The sequence below is a fragment of the Ammospiza caudacuta genome, chromosome 28, assembly GCF_027887145.1.
Source record: "Ammospiza caudacuta isolate bAmmCau1 chromosome 28, bAmmCau1.pri, whole genome shotgun sequence".
Classification (NCBI taxonomy): Eukaryota; Metazoa; Chordata; class Aves; order Passeriformes; family Passerellidae; genus Ammospiza; species Ammospiza caudacuta.
In genome coordinates this window covers 4323242-4348016 of record NC_080620.1, presented here as the reverse complement: position 1 = coordinate 4348016, position 24775 = coordinate 4323242, and the positions used below count along the sequence as shown (strand labels likewise).

At 51.5% G+C, this 24775-nt stretch overlaps 3 protein-coding genes across 6 annotated transcripts in view; 1 reads left to right on the top strand and 2 right to left on the bottom strand.

The window, feature by feature from the left end:
* DAZAP1 (DAZ associated protein 1) overlaps positions 1-16088 on the bottom strand; it is a 26007-nt gene extending 9919 nt beyond the window's left edge. Inside the window, exons 1-7 of one of the 4 annotated variants that reach the window (XM_058821265.1) lie at positions 15888-16088; positions 10005-10045; positions 9338-9504; positions 9013-9078; positions 8403-8513; positions 6139-6187; positions 1898-1980 (exon numbers count right to left, since the gene is read on the bottom strand). In XM_058821265.1, the coding sequence (XP_058677248.1) occupies positions 1898-1980; positions 6139-6187; positions 8403-8513; positions 9013-9078; positions 9338-9504; positions 10005-10045; positions 15888-15919 (549 nt within the window). In that variant the 5' untranslated portion in view covers positions 15920-16088. Of the gene's footprint in view, positions 1-1897; positions 1981-6138; positions 6188-8402; positions 8514-9012; positions 9079-9337; positions 9505-10004; positions 10046-15887 lie in introns of those variants that run through there. The other 3 variants (XM_058821267.1, XM_058821268.1, XM_058821269.1) reach the window with 3 other exon arrangements.
* GAMT (guanidinoacetate N-methyltransferase) lies at positions 15732-20918 on the top strand. Its single transcript, XM_058821270.1, has 7 exons — positions 15732-15834; positions 17206-17391; positions 18292-18437; positions 18518-18581; positions 19300-19367; positions 19453-19563; positions 19690-20918. The coding sequence occupies exons 1-7, from the start codon at positions 15747-15749 to the stop codon at positions 19828-19830; spliced, it is 804 nt and encodes a 267-aa protein (XP_058677253.1). The 5' UTR covers positions 15732-15746; the 3' UTR covers positions 19831-20918.
* On the bottom strand, positions 20556-24775 carry NDUFS7 (NADH:ubiquinone oxidoreductase core subunit S7). Its single transcript, XM_058821271.1, has 8 exons — positions 24659-24775; positions 24420-24456; positions 24109-24177; positions 23686-23800; positions 22472-22651; positions 22346-22392; positions 21438-21526; positions 20556-21047 (listed from the first exon to the last, which is right to left on the bottom strand). Exons 1-8 carry the CDS (start codon positions 24672-24674, stop codon positions 20950-20952), a joined length of 651 nt encoding a protein of 216 aa, XP_058677254.1. The 5' UTR covers positions 24675-24775; the 3' UTR covers positions 20556-20949.

Genomic DNA, 24775 nt, shown 5'->3' with positions numbered 1-24775 from the left:
AATTTTAATTTTTTCCCCCTCCTTTCAACAACATATGGATTCATTTCAGCAATACCTTTTTAATTACCAAAAAAGACAGAGATACCATTTTTAAAGCAGGCATGATTAGGCAGTGAAGGAGAGAGCAGAGGACCTGGAGCTCATTAATCCTTGTGGAAGAATCCCATTAATTTTTCAGTGCACACTTGGAAGCAGGGAACTGCCAAAGCGAGCACTGAAAAGTCCCTGTGCAATAGGGAGGTTCAAATTCCACACCTGCCTAGAGCCCAGCTTACCCCAAGAACTGAGGCAACTCTATTAATCTGAGCTAAAAATCCCTGAATCCTGATTTTTTTTTTTTTTTTGTCACTGAAAGGGGGGGGGAAAGGGCAAAAATCAATTATTTCATTTTGGAATTGGGTTTGTTTGGGGAACACAGAGAACTCCAAGTCCCAGTGCTGTGTCAGCAGCAAAGCAATGAGGGGACATCCAGGCTTACACTGGGCTCTCCATCCTCTCCCAGCACCTTGTGGGTGTTTATCTTTTGTTCCCATTTGGATCTGTTGCTTTGGGGGATCAGCTCCCACTTTAGGGTTTTGCTGAAGGCAATTGCAAGGGCAGATCAGGGAATATTGGGGGGATACAGGTGATCCTTACACACCCCTGTGTGATTTACTACACCTGGGAGTGTCACACCAGGAACCAAGAACTGATGTTCTGGATCCCACAAGTCCATTCCTTTGTTCCCATTATCAGGAAGCCAGCCAGCTCTGCACCCCAAATCAGGTTCACAGGAATTAAAGGCATTATTGCACTGCAAAATGAACCAGAACTCCACTGACATGCAGAGTGTGGCCCTTGTTAGCTAAGGAAAGGCTTATGAAATATCAGCACATAAAAGATTTTAAAGACAATTAAAACCTCACACAATACACAAAATTTAAGGAATGTGAGAATCTTCTGTGTCTCCCTGAACCCCTTCACTTCAAGTTTAGCAGCTTTAACATTTTGTTTAAAATCTGGATATACCTTAAAGCTGTGCAAGGATTTAAATTTACCAGAATTTCCTGTGGTTCATTTTTCTTTAAATTACTCCTTTAAAACTTGGGTGTCCTGCAACAATTTATTTTGCTTTTAGGTTTGGGTTTCTTTTTTTTTTTTTCTTCCACAGGTAAAAGTTATGTTCCTTGCTGAGTAACATCAAAGGAGCCTAAAAAATTCCTGCCTATCCAAGCCCCATTTGCTGACAACACAGTATGAAGATGAAACAACCAGAGGTCACTTAACTGCATTGTGGTTAAATACTATATAGAGTACGTGGGTTGGTATCAAAGTTTCACAGTAAGTGACCCAATTTTTTAAAAAACCAATCCTTCAGGATGTTTTTTTTTTCTCCCTTTTTCTTTACAAGTTTAAGATTATATAAAGCAGATCGTCTGACACCACTTCAAGATTTGAGTATAAAGTACACATCTGAAGGAGTGGTATCTTAAACCAAGCCTTGAAGAACTCAGATTTCACTGGGATTCTGCTTTTCCAACAGCTGGAAATCATTGATTTGTCTCCTTGCACCACAGCAGTGCTCAAAGCAGAGGCACTGAGCACCAGTTCACCCCAGAGATGATGATCCCAGTTCACCTGCTCAGCCAGAGCAGCCCCCAGGTCTGTACACACAAGGCCTCACCCCAAGCAGAGCCCACAGCCTGAATCCTCAGGATTCCATCCCTCCCTCCCCCAGGCTGCCCCATCCTCACTTCCCTCCTCCACAAACTCAGACTTTCCCCACCTCCATGGATAAAGCCTTGAATTTGGACTGCTGTGCTCTCCCATCAACAATTCAGCTGGATTCCCCAGTGAAATCGCTCATTGTCCAAGACTTGGTTCTTTCTTAAGGTAAAATAAAACTACAACTACACACTTTTTTGCCCATGATGTCGTGAAAATGCATGTTGACAGCCTGGTCCACTGATTGTTCGTCCTCGAAAGTAATAAATCCAAAACCTAGCCAACGACGAAGAGTGAATCAAGGTAGCAGGGTGTTGTGACACAAAACAGGATGATGAACAGTATTAGGGGCAGACCAAGGGTTCAAGCAGGGGTTTCAGATAACGACACTTGTGTTCAATTGGCAAAAACTCTGAGGAAATTGCAATGGATACTTCCTGTGAAGAGGCTTTAGTGCCTCGTCTCGATTGCGCGCATGCAGCTTCGAACTGAGCTCATTAACCGGCTTTTAATTTGATTTTATTCCTCATCCACCTACCAGGAAATGGAAAAAAACTGCTAAAATCAAAATATTTGTGGGACAGCAGATTGAAGTCAAGCAACTTTGCTGCTCCTCCCTTTGATTCAGCCTAATTTCCCAAGGAAAACCTATCATATATCCCTGTTCCCCAAAGCTGCAAAGCAACTTCCTCCCAATCCCTTAGCCCAGCTTCCAGTTAGGGAAATATTTTCCATAGAAAAGAAAGTTAGTTTTGAAATGTAGCTGTTAAAGCATGAGAAATTTTACCACTCCATGGATGAATGAGAAGCTTCAGAAACTAACAACCTACATCAGAGGTTCTCAAGTTTTCCACACCTTGGAGAAAAAGCACAGAACAGGTGTTACTCCTTCCCAACAAGGCAGCTCCCCTGTGAGGTGTTGCTCACACAGAACGTGGTGTTGCTGCCACGTCCTGAATCGTTGATTTCCATTTGAAAAATCCACACAACTTCCCAATGGGTGGCTCATTCCCTGGATTCAGCTGGATCCAGCAGCTTTTGATGCTTGGAGAGAAAACTCTGGGAAAGGAGGCAAAGCTCCCCTTTTGGAGGTCACTCTGAGAACCACTGCAGTAGGTTGTAGCTGCTGACACAGCCGAGAGAGTGGCAAAATAGTGGTTAATCCCCCAGGACAAGGCGGCTGCTTCATGCCATCACCCACTGGCTGCTGGTGGGGACAACCCAGGGCAGGGAGGGACACATGCAGTACAGGAATTGTGCCATTCTTTGGATTAGCTACAGAGAGGGGGGAAAGGGGGGAGAGCAATAAAAATTCGAAAAAGAAACCCGAGGTGCGGCGTGGGAAGCGTTTATGGAACATGGATGCGGTTCTGCTTTTCTGAAACCCAAGATTTCCCCCTTGGTTTGCGTTTTGCTTTGCAGCTAGTGCTGACAGCAGCCAAATCTTGCTCTAAAGCGTTACAGAATACAGATCTAGCACAGGAATGTCTCTCCACGCTTATCCAACTGTGTTGGGTAAGCCCAAAGAGGCCTAGTGTAGAGAAAGTTTATATATATATATATATATAAAAATACACAAAGATACAGGCCAAAATAGATTCCAGCAGGTCAAATTCTGCTGTCAGCAACAAGAGCAAAAGACATCACTAAAATAAACTGAAAATAAAAAGGAAAAAACTTGGCATTTCCCACACACAAGAGACTGGCAGTATAAACGAAGTTTTGTGGAGCTGTGATGAAAGCAGCCTCGAAGCTGAGAGCAGCATTTCATCACAATATATTTGTCTGAGTTAACCAGAAATCCGAGTGTTGGAGCCAAAGGAAAAGTGTTTGTATTTAAATCATGTTTAGTATTCCAGCCTTTGTCTAAAAAGAGATGGGGAGGAAAAACAATGGATTCCATCTGGATGTGAAGGTTGTTGTTAAATTTGATTTCAAGGCTAAAGGAGGGGAATAGATTGTGGGATTGGGTTGGAGGGGTGGGACAGGGAGGGCAAGAGGTCATTGAGAAAAGCAATAAATAAATTTTAAAAAGGGGATTTGAAAGGGTCAGACAGCACAAGATAAAGAAGGGCACAGAAATCAGAGTAGCACAGCAAAACTCCAAGGTGAAGCTTTAAGCAGAAGTGATGAAATCCACCACCTGCAGCTTTAGCTTTTGAAGGTCAGGACTCTGCTAAAGGCTGGAGAAATGAACTGCACCCAGCAGGAATCCAAGAGGAGCAGAGCAGAGTGACAGAGCTGGTCTGCAGCCAAGAGAGGAGGAGAACAGACAGAGCAAGAACCTGGAAATCCCTTCCCAGCTGTTGGAACCAGGAGAAGCTGAGAGTGCACCAAAGCCCCTTGGTTCCTCCAGAGATGTGCCATGGCTGATGTGCTTGGGTGTGGGAAGAGTTTGGATGAGGCAGAGCTGGCAGGAGCAGGCAGGACTGGGAGGAAGCAAAGATCCTGTGGATACCTGACCCCAGCCAGCTCCTCAAGGACATCACCTGAGAATTTGGTGCCTCCTGAGGAGCTGGAGGTAAATGGATGCTACAGGAATTAGAACAGGGATCATGTTCCCTTCTCCTACCAGTAAACCAATGTGCACTCCCACAGGAAGGGTGGTAAAGTGAATGGGAAAAGGCAAAATTCAGAAGGGTCTAAGGAGAGATGGCACTGAATTGGCCTCTGGAATTTTATCTACAGTCATTAAAAGGATAAGGGGACAGAACAGCAAGAGAACACAGAGAAATCAAGAGAAAATGTGTTCTAGGATGCACAACCAGGAGTACCCAATACAAACTCGAGGAATTTTTCCTAGCACCCCCAGGGACTGCCAGGGCCATTTTGGGAGATGTGTTAGTCAGCACACTAAAAAAAGCCTGGAACAGCACAGAAACAAAAGGCAGAGAGAGAGAGAGGATTCAAGAAGTGCTTAAGAAGTCTGATGAATTAGGGGAGGAAGTTTTCTGTGGGTGGACACAAGACCTTTCCCCCACCTGGCACTTGTGCTTTGCACCCCAAGCCCTCCTTTGCCTGTGTTGTTTTTAGTAGAGCTTGAAGCAGAGAAGCCATTAATTGAGACAGGATTAATCCAGACCAGGCATGATGTTTAAGTACCTTTTGCACAGAGGCTGCAAGGCTGGGATTAAATATTGCAAAGATAGAGATGATACAATAATTACTGAAATATTTTAAAACTTCAGCCCCAAATTCCATTTGAATGCCAGTGCCTTTGTCTCCTCTATCCAAAACCAGCTGCTCTAAAGCATTGAAACAGATGAATTTATGTGCTGCTGAAATCAAAGGGATCTGCTGGAAGAAGATTAGGATAGCTAAAGCAAGAAAACAAAAAAACAAATATATTGAAACTTCGTTTACACTCCAATAAAAGACAAAGCCCGTCCCTCCTCTGACTGCGGAACTGGCCTGTACCTCTGTGATAAATTATCACCTAGAGAGAAGAAATCTAAAGAGATATCGTTAATCACAGTCAAACAATTCACAGAGAGAAAAGAAACAAAAAAAAGAACTTACTTAACATTACCATACTTTACTATGAAACACTTAAATATGTCACTAAGGATGTATGTCTAAATTAAAAATAAAACTAAGACTTAACAGCTTAATAAATATGAAGTGAAGGATATATTTCTTAATAATGAGGCAGAAGAGAAATGAAAAGTTCAGATGGCAAACTATTCTCTAGCATGTTCAACATGCTACAGGGTGGGAGCACAGCTAAGCTTCATGTGCCAAAATATTGCCTCTTCCTTGGCAAACAAATGGTGGATGCAAAGGGTGACATGGAATTGCTTCATATTTTGACCAAAGGTTCCCAGTTTGATTCAATATCTAATGAATCTTTCAGGTTTTGGGGGTTTTTTATTCTCCTCCCCTCTTAAAAAGCAATCTGGTATACAGGGATTGTATATCCCAATTAAAAATATACATATATATATATATGAATTATTTTGTGTTGTTTCAGAAGAGTTTTTTCTTGAATTTGAGGTGAAGCCATTTAACCAAAACAAAAAGCAGGTGATGGATGGATTCTGTCCTGTCTCGTGCTCTGACTGGAGCACCCCACATGCACTTACAGACCTAACGTACCTTTCATGTGGAACAGGAGGAAAATCTGATTTTTTCCCCCTCTCAAAAGTACCTTAAGCCACAGGAGTGGCTTGAGAATCAAATTTCATTCAACAATTAAAAAAAACCAACCCATCAATGAGCATGAAACATCTGAGTTGAAATGCACAGACCCAAGTGAAGCTGGAGATGAAGAGTCTAGACTTGAAGTGATGTTTGCCCAGTGAATTATTCTTTTTCCTGAGGCAACATAGGAGGAAAAAAAAAAAAATCTACCTTTTCTGATGGTGTGAAATAGTTTGCCATCTGACTATAGGAGAGTAGGAAGAAATTTCAAGGACAAACTAGATCAGCCTTTACCTCGGGGCCTCTGTTTCTCTGCGTCATAGATCATTACAACTTCAGTGACCTGGAAGAGAGAAGGGAAATTCTACTCCCTGTGCTCCAAGGGGAGGGCTGCAACAGTCACCACCAGCTGGTTCCTGCTCTCTACCCACAAAGCACAAGCCAAGTGCAGCCATCATCCCAGCAACAGCACAAAAATAGGGAATGTTGCTCTTCCTGGGAGTTCAGAAAGCCTGAGCTCATCTATTGTCTCATCACACTTGACATTTTAATTTAACATTGAGCTTTTGCACTTTTGTACCCAATCTATGCCTATTACACACCCCAAAGGTTTGTTTTCCAACAACTCATCAGTGTAGCTTTTTAAAGCATGATTTTCCCCATTTTTAACCATTTTCACTTTTGCCATGGAAAGCAGCTTGAGCTGCAGGCACCTCCAGGAACATGCAGGCCTCCTCTGATTGAATTACTGGAGCACCAGTTAAACCAATGCTTCAAACAGCTTTACAAAACCCCTCTAAGTTCTGGATGAGCAGTATCAGTGTGATTTTAACCTAAAAAAAGAAAAAATGGAAATTGCAAGCTGTTCAAAGGCTTCAGGATTATTCTTCTCAGAATGAGCACCACAGTGAGCTACAATTTAAACAAAACCTGAGGTGGAATGTTTATGTCAACATTAAAACAGCTGAAGGGAACTGCTCTGAAATCTCTCAGATGCAGAGAAGTGGTCACAAAATGGGTGTGATTTTGTAAAATTGCATCTTCAAGACAATCTCAGGATATTTTAACTCATGAGTAAAAATGAGTTTAAAGTCTGACACAATTTTACCTTTACTTACAGCTAGAAAACATTTGGGTTTGAGTTGCTGCACTCACTTGAGCACATCCTATTGAGGGATCCAGGTGGGGATAATGCCCCCCATCAGTGCCACATTTGTCCCTCCCCTGCTCCATTTGGGTCCACTTCACCCTGGCCTTAATGACCCAGCAATTACCAGGGCTGAAAAATCAGTGCCTGCCTTGGGCTCTTCACTCTCGTGGCCACAAAACCTTTGTGAGACTCCACTGCTCCAAAGGGACTCGTTACAACTCCAGGAAGATTTTCTGATTTCTATACTATGAGTAAAGTGCTGCTACTTACTTTTAAGGGCACTTACAGTTGTGGCTGTTGCCTTCTACACCTGCAGGACATACCCTGTATCTCCCCAGCATCCAGGGCACAGCTGGAAAGCCAAGTCTGTGAGGAAGAGCCTTTTGAAACTACATCCCACAGCTGTGGAACGTGCTCCCTGTTTTTATTATTAGTCTACTGCAGCCTTTCAAGCTAAAGAAACAGTTGTTAGCTATTGTTTTTTTTGTGGTTTTAAATGAATTGTATTAATGGAATTTTAAATACTGATTTAAGTTGATAAACTTAAGAATTTGTTTCTCAATAAATCCTTTGCTGCCACTAAGAAATGTCAGAAAAAGGTTATTGAAAAAAGCATCAAAAACTACACTAAATGCTAATTAAGTTCATTTTTACCAGCACAGTCCTGAATTTAACTCACACAATCTTTAACTTCCTCAAACTTTTCCACAGCTGAATTATTTAATTCAGTTGTTTATCATATGCCCCCACTTCTTTGAGGGCAGTGAGAGCTGGGATAAATGGGAATTAAAACGAAATTAAAACTAAATTAAAAAAAATAGAGAAGATACAGTCATTTCAGTCCAAGGTTACAAACTGAATTAAAGAAGGTGCATGAGGAGCAGTTTGTCTCAGAATGGAGGTTCTAGGGACATCAGAACTGAGATTCCAGATGGTCTGAAAGCAGCTGCTGCTCCCCAAACAATGGCAGGAGACCCAAATTTAACCTGTCTGTACACACAGTCAAATACCAGGATCTTAAAATCCAGCCCATTGAGAGACTCACTGTTCCCAAAAAATAATCAGCAGACATTTTTAATTGCCCAGCTGAAAGTTATCAAGAGTAAGGGGGGTAAGGGTGGAAATAATAATAATAATAAAAGGAATAATTTTTAAGACACCTCAGGAGTTTTTGGAAGAAGGGACAGAACAATGCATCAGGTAGACTTAAACATGAGGAGACAGAAGCAGCAAAGTAAATTCCACATGAGCAGCAGGTTCTGCCAAGGGACATTTCCAGATGATGAATGTTCACTACAGTTCCTCACAAAATGCTTCAACAATTTGTCCAAATTCCCCCAAATTTGACAGCTTGAGGAAAAGTGAGAGGAGGCAGCAGGGAGGGGAGGCACCTTCCCCCAGGACTCACCACTCCGAACTTCTTGAAGTATTCCCTGAGCTCTGTCTCGCCACAGTTATGAGGAATCCCACCAACAAAAATTTTATTGGATTTATTGTTATCGCTCCTGGATCCTTTCTGCTAAATCAAGGAGGAGAAAATTCAGTCAGAAGAACAATAAGGGTGGCTGCTTTATCATTTTACACTGAACCATGAACAATGGGCTCTGGCAGGCTGAGGGGAGAGCTCCAGCCCTGAAGTCTCCCAGGCATGAAAGGGAAGCACATTCTGAGCTCAGGGGTTCAGTGTCCCCTATCTTCAGAGGACCAGGAATGCAGAGCCTGAGTTCTGAGGCCTTTGGCTCATTCTAAACTGAAATCTGGTGAAGCTGCAGGGTGTGGAGTGGGCTGGAACAGCATCAGCCCTGCCAGTGCTCTCAAATGTGAACAACTCCACTAAAAGCATCACTAAGAGCTTAGGAAACACCACACCCAGAGTGACACTGCTCTGCACAGAGCCTGCCCATGAAAATCTAAATTAAAGAAACTTTTTAGAAATGAGATTTACACTTGAGTTCTGCCTTTAAAACCTAGATATAACCCCAAGGAACTCCAGAGGACACACAAGGATCTCTCCTTACCCATCCTTCCTTCGGCCGTGTCCGCTCCGGCTGCATCCCCCGGGGTGTGCATGGCTTTGGATCAATCTGGAAGAAGTTCCACTTTGGTCAGACTTCAGCACAATTTTGTTTTAAAGTTACATTTGTGGCAGCTGAACCCAGCCCTGCTGACATGCAGCTCCTCAGAGCTCAAACAACACAAGCCATGGAGGTAAGAGCTGCCTTACAATAAATCATTTAAACCAACAACCAGGTTAACACTGACACTCTGCAAATAAGGAGCCAGAATTTAAAGCAAATATTTGAATCTGGTGCAAGAAATAAAAATACAATAAAATCAACTTACATTTCGGCCATCTAACGTATGAGGTCTGCTGGCCAGCACTGTTCCCACACAGTTGGGATCTTTAAATTTGACAAATCCAAATCCTCGAGATTGATTTGTTGTTTTGTCTTTCATTATTACACAGTCTACAACTTCTCCATACTGGGAGAAGTAGCTACGAAGAGTTTCTGTCAAAGAAAAAAAAAGCAAGTATTAAACAGAGCCAGATATTAACAACACCAGACTGTGTTTGCAATGATGAGACAACAGATCAGCAAACATGGAACACAGCTTCAAACTCATCTTTTGAAAATGATCACATCTTACTTCCTGTAAACAAATGGCAGACAACAGTTTATTTCCACTCATCCAAATGGAAAACAGCAGGGAAGTGATTATAAAAAGGGTTGTCTGTTGGGCTGACAAAAACTTCAGCATCAAATAATATAAACCTAGAAGTATTAATATATAAAAAAAATACATACATACATACATATATATATATACATATATATATATATATATATATATAAAAAATATAGCTGAGTTGTCTCTAGAGAAAAGTTTTATTAATTAGCAGAGGAGGCTCTCAGTGCAATCTCCCCCCAGAGCAATGCCTGTGAAGAGTGTGAAGAGCTCCTGGCTGGGTTTTCAGCATGGCCCAACACCTGCAGCACACGTTGCTCACCTTGTGTCGTGCTCCAGTCCAGGCCACCCACGAACAGCTTTCTGCAAACAAAGCACAGGGCAGCTTTAGGGGCTACAGCACATGCTCCATCTGATTTAAGGCCCAGCTCAGCTCTTCTGGCCAGGTTTGGGGGTACCAGGACTGCAACATGCCCTACAAAGCTGGCAACATACTCAAATCAAACCCTTCCTCCTGCTCTCTGCTCCTCCCTCCCTCACCACAGAACACTCACTTGGCTGCCAGCACCTTGAAAGCAAAGCAGAACTGCCAGGCTGAGGCCTGAGCCAGAAGTCAAACCTGTGCAGCAGGTATTAATAACAGAGCAGCACTAATCCAGCAGTTGGGAAACCATTGCACAGCTCAGTTTCCAGATAGTGATGAGCAGGTGAGAAAATCATGGCTAAACCCCAAAGTAAACTGCTCAACGCTGATTCAACTCTTCCTCTGCAAAGAGCACCCAAATCTGCAGGGTTTCCTGTCCCAGCATGCCCAAGGACCTGGGTAGGTGCTACAGGAGCTCCGTGCCAAGCTGGAGCTCTGCAGCTCTTTATCAACTCCTGGGTGTGCCAAAACTTCCAGCAGTCATTTACTCACTAATTAAAGGTTGGTTAGAGCTGCCTCAACACTTGGCCCTTGTCAGTACCAAGAATCAACCCCAAAAACACCCTCAGAGCTGAGTGCAGCTTCCTCCTGAGGAGCAGCATCCACCTCTGCTCTCTGGGAGCAGGGGCAGGACCCAGGGAACGCTGGGGCTGTGTCAGGGGAGGTTCATGCTGGGCATCAGGAAAGGTTCCTCCCCAGACTGTGCTGGGCACTGCCCAGGCTCCCCAGGGAGTGGGCACGCCCCCAAAGCTGTCAGAGCTCCAGGAGCATTTGGACACTGCTGTCAGGGATAGGATGGGATTGTTGGGGTGTCTGTGCAGGGCTCTGATGATCCCTGGGCTTCACTTCCAGCTCAGGATTGTGTGATTCTGTGAAAAACTCTGCTGTTAATGGCTCCATGGCTCTGCACAGACAAGCACTGGGATAGTTTATTTTTGGGGGATGCCCTCTGGTTCTCCATCAGACCTCAAAGAGGAAAAACCACATCCTTGCTTTGTCTTCTTTTTGCCTTCACCTACACCCGAGTACAGCTGAGGGTGGTGGGCATTCCTGCATCCTCACTTACATGGGCAAAGATGGATTTCTCCTAACAAAAAAAATACTGAACTTCCTCTCACCTGCTCTTTTCAGGGGCAGGTAATGGCAGAGAGAGCAGCCCAGTCACCCCCAGTGAGAGCTGCAGGTGAACTGGGACTACCAAGAAAATGAAGTTCCTGTGGAGCAGGGCAGCTCACTGACAAAACCAGCCTGTCCCTTTCCCCTTTGATTCCCTTCTCTGATAGGACATTGTGTCACAACCCTTCTGCACCAGCCAAAGTGACAAAATTCAACGCTACACAGCACCTACCAGCCTTGTTCCATTGAGGCAAATTCTGTTCTAAGTCACAGGCCGAGACGTGACACCAGTCTTGTCTTTCACCAAAACAGAGCAACTGTTAAGCACTGATCAAAGCATCTCCTTGAGCAGCCAGCAAACAACTGAGCTGGTGACATGTGAGGCACAGACAGCCCTCAGTGTCACTGCTGTGTTATCATCATGCTAAAGGACGTGCCAGCCCTCCCTGGGAGCAGCAGGGCAGGTCCTGGGTTATGCCCTGCACCCCTGGGTTATACCCTGGGTTATGCCCTGCAGCCCTGGGTTATGCCCTGCAGCCCTGCCCTGGGTTATGCCCTGCAGCCCTGCCCCGGGTTATGCCCTGGGTTATGCCCTGCAGCCCTGGGTTATACCCTGGGTTATGCCCTGCAGCCCTGGGTTATGCCCTGCAGCCCTGCCCCGGGTTATGCCCTGGGTTATGCCCTGCAGCCCTGGGTTATGCCCTGCAGCCCTGCCCTGGGTTATGCCCTGCAGCCCTGCCCCGGGTTATGCCCTGGGTTATGCCCTGCAGCCCTGGGTTATGCCCTGGGTTATGCCCTGCAGTCCTGCCCTCTGTCAGAGCAGGCCTGTGTTCTGTGGGCATGCTGGGCATGACAAAGTTTCCCCCAAGGATTGGGAAAGTGCCCCCAGCTCCCTCTGGCTCCTGGCACAGGCTCAGGGCCTTGTGCAACAGCAGCCAGTTCACAGCAACAGGTCCAGGCTTGGCCAAGGTGGCCCCACCATCATCCCCTGACCACCTTCCCTCCCCACACACAGACCACAAACCTCTCTGTGCCTTTATTTTTAAGAAAAATAAGTAATTTCCTAATAGCAAAATAAAACCAGCTGACCTACTGCTATATTCACAATAAAGCTTTGATATATGTTAGTGACATTTTCTTTGAGGTTCTGGTTTGTTTAGGGGTGTTTTTAACTAAATTTGATAGCTTGGTATAAAAGATTAATTGATTTTACATCCTTGTAAAAGTACCAGCTGCGTTCTGAGAGAACACCAAGCTGTCTGAGGGAGGGAGGTCACTGAAACCTTCCAATTCCACCATGAATTATTTGTAGTCACCCTACATGGACTGGAAGAGCAAAGCTGGGGTAGCTCAAGGCCAGCTGCAGCAGCTGTATGGAAATCCACAGCTCTGGTTTATATACATCCTGTGGAATACCAGAAGCCAGGAATCCTCTGCCTTGGGTTTGAAGACACTGAGCAGGGCCAAAGTTCCCAAAAATCCAGATGTGGTGTGGTACAGGACAGCTGTGAGGCAGGATGGGGGTGTGAATGCTCCCCATGCTCAGCTGCATCACCAGAAAACTTTTGGTTCTAACAGCTCATGGGCTGGCAGCTATTCAATTCATAGAAATGTACAAAATTGATAAAATATCCTGAGCTGGAAGGGATCCATGAGCACTGAGTCCAGCACTGACACCCCAACAATCCCACCCTGTGCACCCCTAGGAGCAGTATCCAAATGCTCCTGGAGCTCTGGGGGCTGGGACCATTCCCTGGGCAGCCTGGGCAGTGCCCAGCACCGTCAGGGGGGAAGAACCTTCCCTGATCTCCAACCTGAACTCCCCAGGCACAGCCCCAGGTTCTGCCCCTGCTCCCACAGAGCAGAGCTTGCTGCTGCCTTGGGAAGAAGCTGCAGACCCTGCTGAGTGTCCCCTCATGCTCCTCAATGTTTGGAGTTCACACCTGCCCACACCCCAAAGCCCACACCTCCATAAAGGCCCAAATTTACAGTCTGGAGGACACTACAGCCCATCCCTGCTGGAATGCAAAGCCCCTCCAGCACAAAGCACCAGCCTGGCTTTGGGGCAGGTCAGTCTGTCCAGCAGGAGCAACAGCCCTGAAGCAGCAGAGTTCCCCACAGGGATCACCTCAGGAGCACAAAGGGGGATAATGGATCTTCAGAAGCTGCAGCTGTATAATAAGTTTTAACCAAGTGTTCTGCCTCACTACTTCCCGTGGGAATTTCATTGCTAATTTCTCGTTTTCATCGCCAATTTCTCGTTTTCATCGCCAATTTCTTGTTTGTTGCCATAAACATCCTTGCTGCTGGAGCAAATCAACTCAGGATTAGTAAAAAAAAGTATGTACAGGTATTTTATAAACACACAAAAGCACGAACTCTTTGCCTACATAAATAATCTGGGTCTGATTAATAGCTCTGATCAACACCTCAGCACAGCCCCCATTAGCTGCAGGACAAAAGGATCAAGGTCAGCACTTTCTCCATCCAAACCAGCCTCGAGAATTAATTAATTATAACAAATAACACTCACAAGGCCCCTCCCCACCCATGCCAACACACCTGCAGGGCTCAGAGCGCCCTTAGGTACCTTCTCTGAAAATCTCTGCCCAGAAAAGCAGCTGAATTCAAACTTCCCATCCACACCTGCCTCTCACAACAGCTTTAAACCAGAGTTTCCTTCTGAGGGCTGGAGCAGCTGAGCTTGTTCTGTGCTCTCATCTTCCCTCTGAGTGCTTTTGGGGAGGAGAATAAAGAAAATTTCCCTCTCTGATTAACCCCCAGCTATTCCCAATCTGATTACAGCCCCAAAGGATCCCAGCCTGTGACTGGGAACAAACTCTGTGCCAGCCCAGATGCTCAGGAGGGAGCTGATAGTCCATGGAATAACCTGGAGCCTGGCACTCACCTGCAGCTCAGGAAATCAGACCTGATCAGGTCTCACAAGGCACCAGACAAGGCCCAGGAGCAAATAAAAATACATTCATAGCAAAACCCACTCATTTAAACAGGCCTCATGCAATGTGTGCTGGAATTGGATCATGTCTAAGGTCCCTTCCAACCCAAACCATTCCAATGTGATATTCCAGTCACTCACCCTGCCTCCTGTACTTTTATGACTTACAAATTAAGAACATGCAGTAAATAAGCAGCTTACAAAGCAGTGCAAGCAGCATGGGACAAGTGGTTTGTGTTTCCAGTTTCAAACAAGGTGACCAGTCCTGATGGGCAAACACTGTGCCAAAACTTGCACTGCAAGAACCAGCCAAGGATATTTTATAATTTGGTTTTTGCTACTTTGAGTTCTACCATGCCCAAGCCTGCAGCCTGATCATTTCAATGTCACCAGGGTACAGCTCTCAAGCAGAGTAATACTGAGTGCAGCTGGATCATCTCGGAGTTCCCTTCCAACCCAAGCCTTGCTATAATTCTCAAAGCACGTCAGAAGAACCAGACCAGTGTCAGGTTTTTGGTTTGGGAACGCTTAAAACCGGGATTTTCCTGCCTGGAACAGAAGCGTTTGGGAACGCTTAAAACCGGGATTTTCCTGCCTGGAACAGAGGCAGAGGACAGCAGAGGAGAGCTCGGGAGGGCAGCCCTGCCCTGAGGGGGACACGGAGGGTGAGGGGAGGCTCCTGGTGCCACCTTTGTCCCATCACCTTCCCCCTCCTCACCGCAAGCCCTGATGAGTCACCAGAACAAAAACGCCAGCGGGGTCACAGAATCACAGAACAGACCCTCAAGGATCATCGAGTCCAATTCCTGGCCCTGCACAGAACTCTTCAACAATCCCACCCTGTGTCTGGGAGCGCTCCTGGAGCTCTGGCAGCCTCGGGGCCGGGACCATTCTCTGGGGAGCCTGAGCAGCGCCCCAGCACCCTCTGGGGGAAAAAACCTTTCCCTGAGAGCCACCCTAAACCTCCCCGGCCACAGCTCCAGGCGTTCCCTCGGCTTCTGTCACTGGTGCCAGAGAGCAGAGCTCGGAGCTGCCCCTCTGCTTCCCCTCACGAGGAAGTTTTAAACTGCGACGAGATCTCCCCTCAGACTACTCCACGCTGAACACACCAAGCAACCTCAGCCGCTCCTCCTAAGGCTTCCCCATGTCCGCTGCCCTCCTCTGCACGCTAGCACGTCAGTATCCTTCTTATACCGCGGCGCCTAAAACTGCGCGCAGGACTCAAGGTGAGGCCGCACCAGCAGAGCGGGACAATCCCCTCCTTTTACCGGCGTGTCGTCCCCCCCAGCCCCGTGTCCCCGCGTCAGGTGTGACCGGAGGGGAGGGCCGGAAGGAAGGGGCCGGGGTGGGACTCGGGCGGGCGCGGGGGGATCCGGTGCGGGCGGGCGCGGGAAGCGCCGCGGGCGGGTGACCTTGGGCGCGCGCACCTGCCGCAGCCCCGCGCGCGCGCCGGTCACGTGACGGCGGGGGGGGCCCGGGGGGGGGGGGTGTGTGCGCCCTCACGGCCCCAACATGGCGGGACCGGCCCCCCCCCTCAGCACCTCCGGCCCGGGACCGGCTCCCTCTCAATGCCCACCCAGCCCGCTATCGGTGCCCGCTCAGCCCCTCGGCCCGCGGGAGCGCCGGCGGGACGCTCTGCTGAGGTTGCGGGAAAAGGTGACCGAAGCTCGCACCACCGTCCCAGCGCGCTGCCCTCCCCTTCCTCTCACCCGATCTCATCGGCGCCTCCCACGCTGTTCATGGCGGCGACTCCTCCGGGGCCGCGCCCGGCTCTTCCCTCCGGTGGCGGCGGTGCCAGCGGCGGGTCGTGGGGCCGCGGGCGGGCGCTCCCGGCCGTGTCCCGGTTCCCGTGTCCCGGTTCCCCCCCCGCCGCCCCCGGCCCGGCCCGGCCCCCCCCGCCGCGCGCTCGCGCTCCCTCAGCGCCGCCGCTGCGCGCGCACCCGCCCCTCGCTACGGGGTCTCCGGGGCCGCGCCCTGGGAGGGGCAGAGAGGGGCGTGGCCGCGCGCGCGCGGGGGCCGGCGGGAAGGGCAGTCCGCGCGCGCGGGGGGGCGGGGCCTGCGCGGGGTCCCATTGATCCATCCCGGGATCTCATTGGCTATTCCAGGGTCCCATTGCCCATCCCTGGGATCCCATTGGCTATTCCAGGGTCCCATTACCCATCCCGGGATCTCATTGGCTATTCCAGGGTCCCATTGCTCATCCCGGGATCCCATTGGCTATTCCAGGGTCCCATTGCCCATCCCTGGGATCCCATTGACCTTTCCCAGGGGTCCCATTGCTCATCCCGGAATTCCATTGCCCATCCCTGGGATCCCATTGCGTATCTCAGGGTCCCATTGACCATCCCCGGGGGTCTCATTGCCCATCCTGGGGGTTGCATTGCCCATCCCAGGGGTCCCATTGCCTATTGCAGGATCCCATTGCCCATCCCCAGGGGTCTCATTGCCTGTCCCTGGGGTCGCATTGCCCACCCTCAGTGTCCCATTACCCATCCCCAGGGTCCCATTACCCTTCTCAGGGTGCCCATTGCCCATCCCAGGGTCCCACTGCCTTCCAGGGTCCCATTACCCATCCCCAGGGTCCCATTACCCTTCTCAGGGTGCCCATTGCCCATCCCGGGGGTCCCACTGCCCATCACAGGATCCCATTGCCCATCCCTGGGGGTCCCATTGACCATCTCAGGATCACCATTGCCCATCCTGGGGGTTGCCTTGCCCATCCCCAGGGGTCTCATTCCCCATTTTGGGATCCCATTGCCCATCCCGGGGGTCCCGTTGCCCATGAGCAGGGACACCCCGGTGACCCCTCAGGCCTGGCAGCCCCGTGGTGCCCTGTCCCTGATAAGGGCTCCCATTCCCGATAACGACTCCCATTCCCGATAAGGGCCCCGATCCCCGGAGGGGCCCCAGCCGGCTGTGCACACTCAGCACTTTCCAGCAGGGCTATTTAAAGCCAGCCAAGAGCCCTGTGGCCCTTTCTCTCTCTCCCTCCCTCCCTCCCTGTCCAGCTGGACTTTCCTCCCGCAGCCATGAGCTCCGGAGCGGCAGCAGGGCCGATCTTTGCCGAGGGTGAGGATTGCAGGGCGGCCTGGAGGGAAGCCAAGGCCGGCTACGATGAGCCCGATGCCCACCTGGAGATCCTGGGCAAGCCGGTGATGGAGCGCTGGGAGACGCCCTACATGCACTCACTGGCCACCGTGGCTGCATCCAAGGGTAACGGGGGGCTCTGGGGTGTGCTGGGGGTGCAGCTTCTCCTAAAGCAGCTGGGGTGGGGGAAATGTTCTGCTGGGGGACCCCACTGCATGTGCCCCCCACTGCCTGTGCCCCCAGGGGCAGCAGGGCTATGGTGGCACTTGTGTCCTTGTGTCAGGGATGGGGACAGGTGGAGGGGATGCGGCCACCTCCCATCCAGAATCTGCCACTTTTGGGGCTGTTCTTCCTCCCATGGCCCTGCCACATTTGGGGCTGTTTCTCCTCCCTGGATCTCCCAGTTTTGGGGCTGTTTCCCCTCCCAGGATCTGCCACTTTTGGGGCTGTTCTTCCTCCCATGGCCCTGCCACATTTGGGGCTGTTTCTCCTCCCTGGATCTCCCAGTTTTGGGGCTGTTTCCCCTCCCAGGATCTCCCACTTTTGGGACTATTTCCACTCCTGGGATCTCCCAGTTTTGGGGCTGTTTCCCCTCCTGGGATCTGCCACTTTTGGGACTATTTCCACTCCTGGGATCTGCCAATTTTGGGGCTCTTTCCCCTCCCAGGATCTCCCACTTTTGGGACTGTTTCCCCTCCTGGGATCTGCCACTTTTGGGGCTGTTTCCCTGGCAGAGGGAGGGTTGGATGTTGTTTGTTCTCACTGGGATCAACTGGGGGGGGTTGTTGGGGACAAAGGGCCACTGTGGGAGGGCAGCAGGTGACAGGGACACAGGGGTAACTGGGGGACAACAGGTGACAGAGACATGTCCCTGCTGCTCCCAACTTCTCAGCCACCAGCACCACGTGCTCCCAACCCGCACCCAAAGAGCTCAATGTGGGGAAAGAATGGCTCAGAATTCAGTGCTTGGGGAGGGGTTTAAGGCACAGAAAACCCCGAGCTGTGAGTGCCGGGTTCCACCTGCAGGCGGCCGCGTGCTGGAGGTGGGGTTTGGCATGGCCATCGCCGCCTCCAAGGTGCAGGAATTCGGCATCGACGAGCACTGGATCATCGAGTGCAACGAGGGCGTGTTCCGGCGCCTGGAGCAGTGGGCCAAGGCACAGCCGCACAAGGTCAGGGGCACGCTGGGCTGTGCCAGGCTTGGGGGGTGCCTGTGGCCCCCCAAGCTCACCCCTGTGCCCCCCACCCACAGGTGGTGCCCCTGAAGGGGCTGTGGGAGGACGTGGTGCCAACGCTGCCGGACGGGCACTTCAGTGGTGAGACAGCACCAGCAGGATGGGCAGGGGCTGGGCTGGGCACCCCACTGCAAATTGGGGCTGCAGCAAAGCCCAGGGCATCCCAGGACATCTCTGAGCCATGGAAAGGGGGCAGCAGTTTGGCCAGGGTGCAGGTGGAGCCCAGATTCTGCATGGGGCTGGGGACAGGACACAGCTGTGTCCATGGGGTCCTTGTCCTGGGCTGGGTCCTTGTCCTGGGGAGCAGATCCTTGTCCTGGGGTGGATCTTTGTCTTGGGGAGCAGATCCTTGTCCTGGGCTGGGTCCTTGTCCTGGAGAAATGGATCCTTCTTCTGGGGAGCATATCTTTGTCCTGGGCTGGGTCCTTGTCCTGGGGAGCAGATCCTTGTCCTGGGGAAGTAGATGCTTGTCCTGGGCTAATGGATCCTTGTCCTGGGGAGCAGATCCTTGTCCTGGGGAGCAGATCCTTGTCCTGGGGAAGCAGATGCTTGTCCTGGGGAAATGGATCCTTGTCCTGGGGAAATGGACCCTTGTCCTGGGATGGATTCCATTCCCCCTTGTCCTGGGCTGGATCCTTGTCCTGGGGGCCATCACATCGCTGCCTTCCAGGGATCAGAGCCATGGGGAGGGAATTGCAATGGGAACAGAGCAATTCCAGGCCATGGAGGGGGATTTTCCTGGGACTCAGGAACCCCTCAGGTCTCTCCCAGCTAACAGCCAGCCCCTGTTCCCGGGCAGGGATCCTGTACGACACCTACCCGCTGTCAGAGGACACCTGGCACACGCATCAGTTCAACTTCATCAAGGTGACACCTCGGGGCGGAGCTGGGGCCGGGGGCTGAGCGGGAGGAGCTGACCCCAATTCCCAAAATTCCCCAATTCCCGGGGCAGGGCCACGCCTTCCGCCTGCTACGGCCAGGAGGGGTCCTCACCTACTGCAACCTCACCTCGTGGGGGGAGCTGCTCAAAACCAGGTACAGCGACATCGAGAAGATGTTTGAGGTGAGTCGCTCCCCTCCCCGAGGCTGTGGAACTCATCCGTGCTGCTGGGGAACGCCAGAGGGCAGCTCGGAGGGGTTTTCCTTGGCTGTCTCACATGAGACACCCACCTGCCCTCCTCTCCTGCAGGAAACCCAGGTGGGGCCGCTGCTGCAGGCGGGGTTCAGGAGGGAGAACATCAGCACGAGGGTGATGGAGCTGCAGCCGCCCCCCGAGTGCCGCTACTACTCCCACCCCAGGATGATCACCCCCACCGTGCTCAGACACTGAGGGGTGGGAGCAGGAGCTGGGTGTGAGCTGAGGAGGAGGAGGAGAACAGCTCTGATCTCCTTAAAATCCTTTAGAGATGGGTGGAGGCTTGGGATGGACAAAAGGAGAGGAAACCCCCAGCCCCAGGAGCTCCCTGTCCTGCAGTGATCTTGTGGGCTCCATGGAAGATCTCACCCTGCTCTGTCCCCTCAAGACTTCAAATTCTCAATAAAGCTGGAATTTCACAGTGTGGTTCAGAGCTTTTGGCCAAATGATTCCAGAACCAGCCATTTCCTCTAAAAACTGCATCATTTTGAGAAATTACAGGGTGGCTCCCCACAAGAGTCAAATAATCCAAACCAGGGGCATTTTGAGGCATTTCAGCTTCTCCTGAAGCAACTCCCCAGGGAAGTTTCCCAACATTTTTGGCCAAAGCCCACGGCAGCAAATCCTGGTCCCAACCCCCCCTCAGAGCTCAATAAATGAGGTTTCCTCTCTCCCCAGAAGGGATAAAGTCCATTAAAAAGAATGAACTACCCAAACTGCTGCTCCCCAGCGATTTGTCTTTCCAAAGTGTGTTTGTCCCTCAGGTATGACCATTCCTCATCCCAGGCTCCTGGGATGCATCCAGGACAGGCTGCTTTATCCCTGCCCTGCTCAGGAGCTCTACATTCACATTTATTAATCACATTCTGATTTTAAGCATCAGTATTTGACTTGTTACAGAAACAGAATTAATTTCTGGCCCCTGTGCACACAAATATTATGGGTTTATTAAATCCTGTGTAGGAATTACCAACAAGGAGCAGGTGGTGAGCAAGAGATGAGCTCAGGGAGTGCTCAGAAATCACCTGGACATGTGTTGGATCTCAAAACTTCCCAACAAAACTAAAAAAAATAATTCTGGCAAAGCCTTTATGTCTCAATATGACATCACCTTCCCTGACAGATTGTTCAGACCAACTTAGCAGTGTTACCAAACTCAGCTCCTGCTTTTTAGCCCAGTTTTTCAGCCCCTCAGACCAGAGGGGTTTATTAAAGACAGAAAAGCACCTGGACCAGGTAGAGTTTTATTGGAAGGCGTGAGAGGAGCTGGATTTGTGCGTAAATGTGAGCAGTGAGTAGCGACATAAATAAAGGCTATTTCCTGTACCAGATCTGAATCCTCTTCTCCCTCTTGATTTTCCTCTGCAACTGCAGGATCCCATAGAGCAGAGCCTCAGCTGTGGGGGGGCAACCTGAGAGAGAGAAAGGAGAGAAGGGGGAAAGGTCACAGGGCAGGTGCCTGCACAGAGCTGGAGCCAGCAGAGGTGCCAACCCCAGGACTTATCCCAAAGCTGACTCCCCTCTGGCTTTGTGTGGAGTGCAAAGAAACTAAATTGATGCTGTTTATCAGAAGATCTTAATCAAACATAGCAATTATTTAATATCAAAGTGTATCCAAACCCCCCTCTCACCCCACTGACGGTGCCACCACCATCACAATCTCCCCATCCCAAAATCTCTGGAGCTGCTGCAACAGGAAAACCTCTCAAACTGAAACAGGAAAACCTTTCAAAGCTGCACCTGAATGCAGAGAATCCCCCTCTTCTCCCTGCCCTGCTCCCAGGTGGAGCTGCCCCTTGTACCTGGCACGTAAATGTCCACGGGCACGATGCGGTCGCAGCCCCTCACCACCGAGTAGGAGTAGTGGTAGTAGCCCCCACCGTTGGCACAGCTGCAGGACAGGGACAGGGACAGGAAGGTGAGCAGGAGGCCAAGGAAGGTGGCCCTGGGCAGGTGGGCACTGCCAGGATCAGAGCCTCCACTCCACAGCTGACACTGCCCTGCCTGGGAGGGTTTCAGATGAATCCAACCCAACTGAACTGTGCCCATGTCCCTCACAAAGCACATTCCACAGCCCTCCCTCTCTGCTACAAACCCTTCTGTTTTGCCTTCTATTTGTCCTGTTCCAGCCTGGACCGGCCACCCTCAGCCAGTGGGGACAAAAAAAAAAAACTTGTGGGGAAAGAAAATGGTGAGAATCATGGAATTATTGAGGGTGGAAAAGACCTCTGAGACCATGGAGTCCAACTGAGCTCCTCATGGCGCAGATTCCAACTGAGTCCCCCATGAACAGATTCCAATTCAGCTCCTCCATGGAGCAGATTCCAAATTAATCCCCTCATGGAGCAGATTCCAACCAAATCCCTCATGGAACAGATTCCAATTGAGTTCCCCCACAGAGCAGATTCCAACTGAATCCCCTATGGAGTAGACTCCAACCAAGTTTCCCCATGGAGTAGATTTCAATTGAGTTCCCCCATGGAGCAGATTCCAGCACAGCAGAAGCATTTTAACAGCCAAAAGGAAACTCTGGCATTCTGGATACACACAGGTTTGGCAGCTGCAAAGCCCCTGAATCCATCCCTGGGAGGATTCACACACAGCACTCCCAGAAGGAGCCTTTCACTGCTCTACAAGGCTTTATAAGAACTTAGAAACACAAACAAGCAAAAAAAAACCCCCACAGCACCGAGGACACGCCAGCACTCACCTCCCCATGGACACCACGTAGCGAGGCTCTGGCATCTGGTCATAGACCTGCAGAACAGGGATGTTTGGGGTGATGCCCACCTCCCCACCATGCCCAAGCCCCCCGAGCCCCCCATGCTCCCCATACCTTGCGCAGGGCCGGGGCCATTTTGTTGGTGAGGGTCCCTGCCACGATCATGACGTCGGCCTGGCGGGGGCTGGCCCGGAACACGACCCCGAAGCGATCCATGTCGTAGCGAGGGGCGGCCATGTGCATCATCTCCACAGCACAGCACGCCAGCCCGAAGGTCATGGGCCACAGGGAGCTCTGTGGGGACAGCCAGGGGCTCAGGGACAGCCAGGGGGACACACACAGAGGGAGAGTTTGGGGTACAGGGAGCACGGCGTTGGGGGAGTGGGTACAGGGAGAGCTGCGGGGCTGATCCCCTGACACTGCTGAGGCCACCTCAGAGCCACCAGGGACAGCTCAGAGCCCAGTGGGGACAGCTCAGAGCCACCCAGGGACAGCAGAGAGGGACAGCTCAGAGGGACAGCAGAAAGGGACAGCTCAGAGCTCTATGGGGACAGCTCAGAGCCCAATGGGGACAGCTCAGAGCCACCAGGGACAGCAGAGAGGGACAGCTCAGAGCTCTATGGGGACAGCTCAGAGCCACCCAGGGACAGCTCAGAGCTCTATGGGGACAGCTCAGAGCCACCCAGGGACAGCGGTGTCCCAGCTCAGGGACAGCAGAGAGGGACAGCTCAGAACCACCCAGAGACAGCAGAGAGGGGACAGCTCAAAGCCCAATGGGGACAGCTCAGAGCCACCCAGGGACAGCAGAAAGGGACAGTTCAGAGCCCCATGGGGACAGCTCAGAGCCACCAGGGACAGCAGAGAGGGACAGCTCAGAGCCACCCACAGAGAGCAGAGAAGGGATAGCTCACAGCCCCATGGGGACAGTGGTGTCCCAGCTCAGGGACAGTAGAGAAGGGACAGCTCAGAGCCCTATGGGGACAGCAGAGAGGGACAGCTCAGAGCCCCACGGGGACAGTGGTGGCCAGATAAGGACCAGCCCAGCTAAGGCACAGCACAGCACACCCAGAGCACTGTCACTTGTGTCACCCTTCCCCACAGGGCAGGGACAACTCAGAAGTGCCTTTTCCTGGTGACCAAAGGGCAGTTCCAGACCCCCCCCCACACCCTCAGCCCATGTGCCACACTGTCACTGGACCCCAGTGTCACCCTCTGGCCACAGAACTCGGCTAAGGCAGCTCTGAGCCTATTTTTATCCCAAGCAGGAGGTGCCTCTGGTGTCACCCTCTGTCCCTGGGTGCCAGGGAGCCTGGTGCCACAGGACTCACCCGCCGTGCCCAGTTGACCAGGTCATCGAGCTTGGCAATGACGTACTCGCCACGGCTGCTGGGGACGTAGGATTTCCTCTGGACAACAGCAGAGCTCTTCTGGACCTGGACAGAGCTGAAAGGAGCCATCACCCTCCAGTTATTTCCTTGCAGAATCAGCATTTAGCCCTCCACGGGGCTGTGACTCCCTGAGGAATGACAGTGGCACCCCTCTGTTTGGAGCAGAGTGGGATCTGTGGGTTTGGTGCTGGGGCAGAGCCCCTCAGCCACACCCCAACCACAGAGAGCCCCTGGCTGCCCCTCCCCGGGGCTCCAGAGCTGCCAGAACCCCCCGGATTTTAGCACAGGAGGCGTCACTGGGACCCCCACCCGGGAATGGTGGCACAAGCGGCTGTTCCCTGTCCCCAGGGCAGGAATTGTCACCTGTCAGCGCGATCGGCCGCCGGCGTCTGATGGAGCTGCTGGGCGAGCACGGGACTCACAGAGCCGGGCCTGGGGACAGAAAGGACCCGCACAGGGTGAGGGGTGACAGAGCCCCCGCAGGAGCCGGTGCTCCACAAACCCAGCGGGGAAGGAGCCCCCCAGTGACCCCCAAACTCGGGGAGCCGTTCAGCCGCGGCTCCGGGGTCCCCCCGGTGCCCCATCACCGCCAGCCCCGGGGCCAGCGCTGTCCCCGCCAGGCCCTCCCAGCCCCCGGGGTCCCACCGCCCCGGTGCCCCCAGCCCCGGGCTCACCGCCAGCCCAGCACTCCGTGCGCGGGGAGCCGGAGACCTGCAAGGGAGAACGGGAGAGCTCAGCCCGGCTGTGGGCCACGGCAGGGCCTGGCGTCCCCTCAGGATTCCCTCCCTGTCACTCCCTCAGCGGAGGGCCGGGCTTGTCTCAGTGCACACACCGCTCCCGGTCCCCCATCCCCATGCCCGTCCCCATCCCTGTTCTCGTCCCCATGCCCGTTCCCGTTCCCGGCCCCGCTCACGGCCCAGCGCCGCCATCTCTCCGCAGCCCTTCAGGCAACCTCTGCGCGCGGTGCACCCGCTAGAGGGCCCGGCGCGAAACCGCCTCAGCGCTCCGGCGGGAAACGCGTCCCGGGACA

Coding starts and splice junctions, on each gene's coding strand:
- GAMT (XM_058821270.1), top strand. CDS start 15,747: ATGCCCACCCAGCCCGCTATCGGTGCCCGCTCAGCCCCTCGGCCCGCG. Junction 18,438..18,517: donor CCAAGGCACAGCCGCACAAG/GTCAGGGGCACG, acceptor CCCCACCCACAG/GTGGTGCCCCTGAAGGGGCT. Junction 19,368..19,452: donor ATCAGTTCAACTTCATCAAG/GTGACACCTCGG, acceptor TTCCCGGGGCAG/GGCCACGCCTTCCGCCTGCT.
- NDUFS7 (XM_058821271.1), bottom strand. Junction 23,801..24,108: donor GCGGCCGATCGCGCTGACAG/GTGACAATTCCT, acceptor GGCTCCTTTCAG/CTCTGTCCAGGTCCAGAAGA. Junction 22,393..22,471: donor TGGCCCCGGCCCTGCGCAAG/GTATGGGGAGCA, acceptor CCTGTTCTGCAG/GTCTATGACCAGATGCCAGA.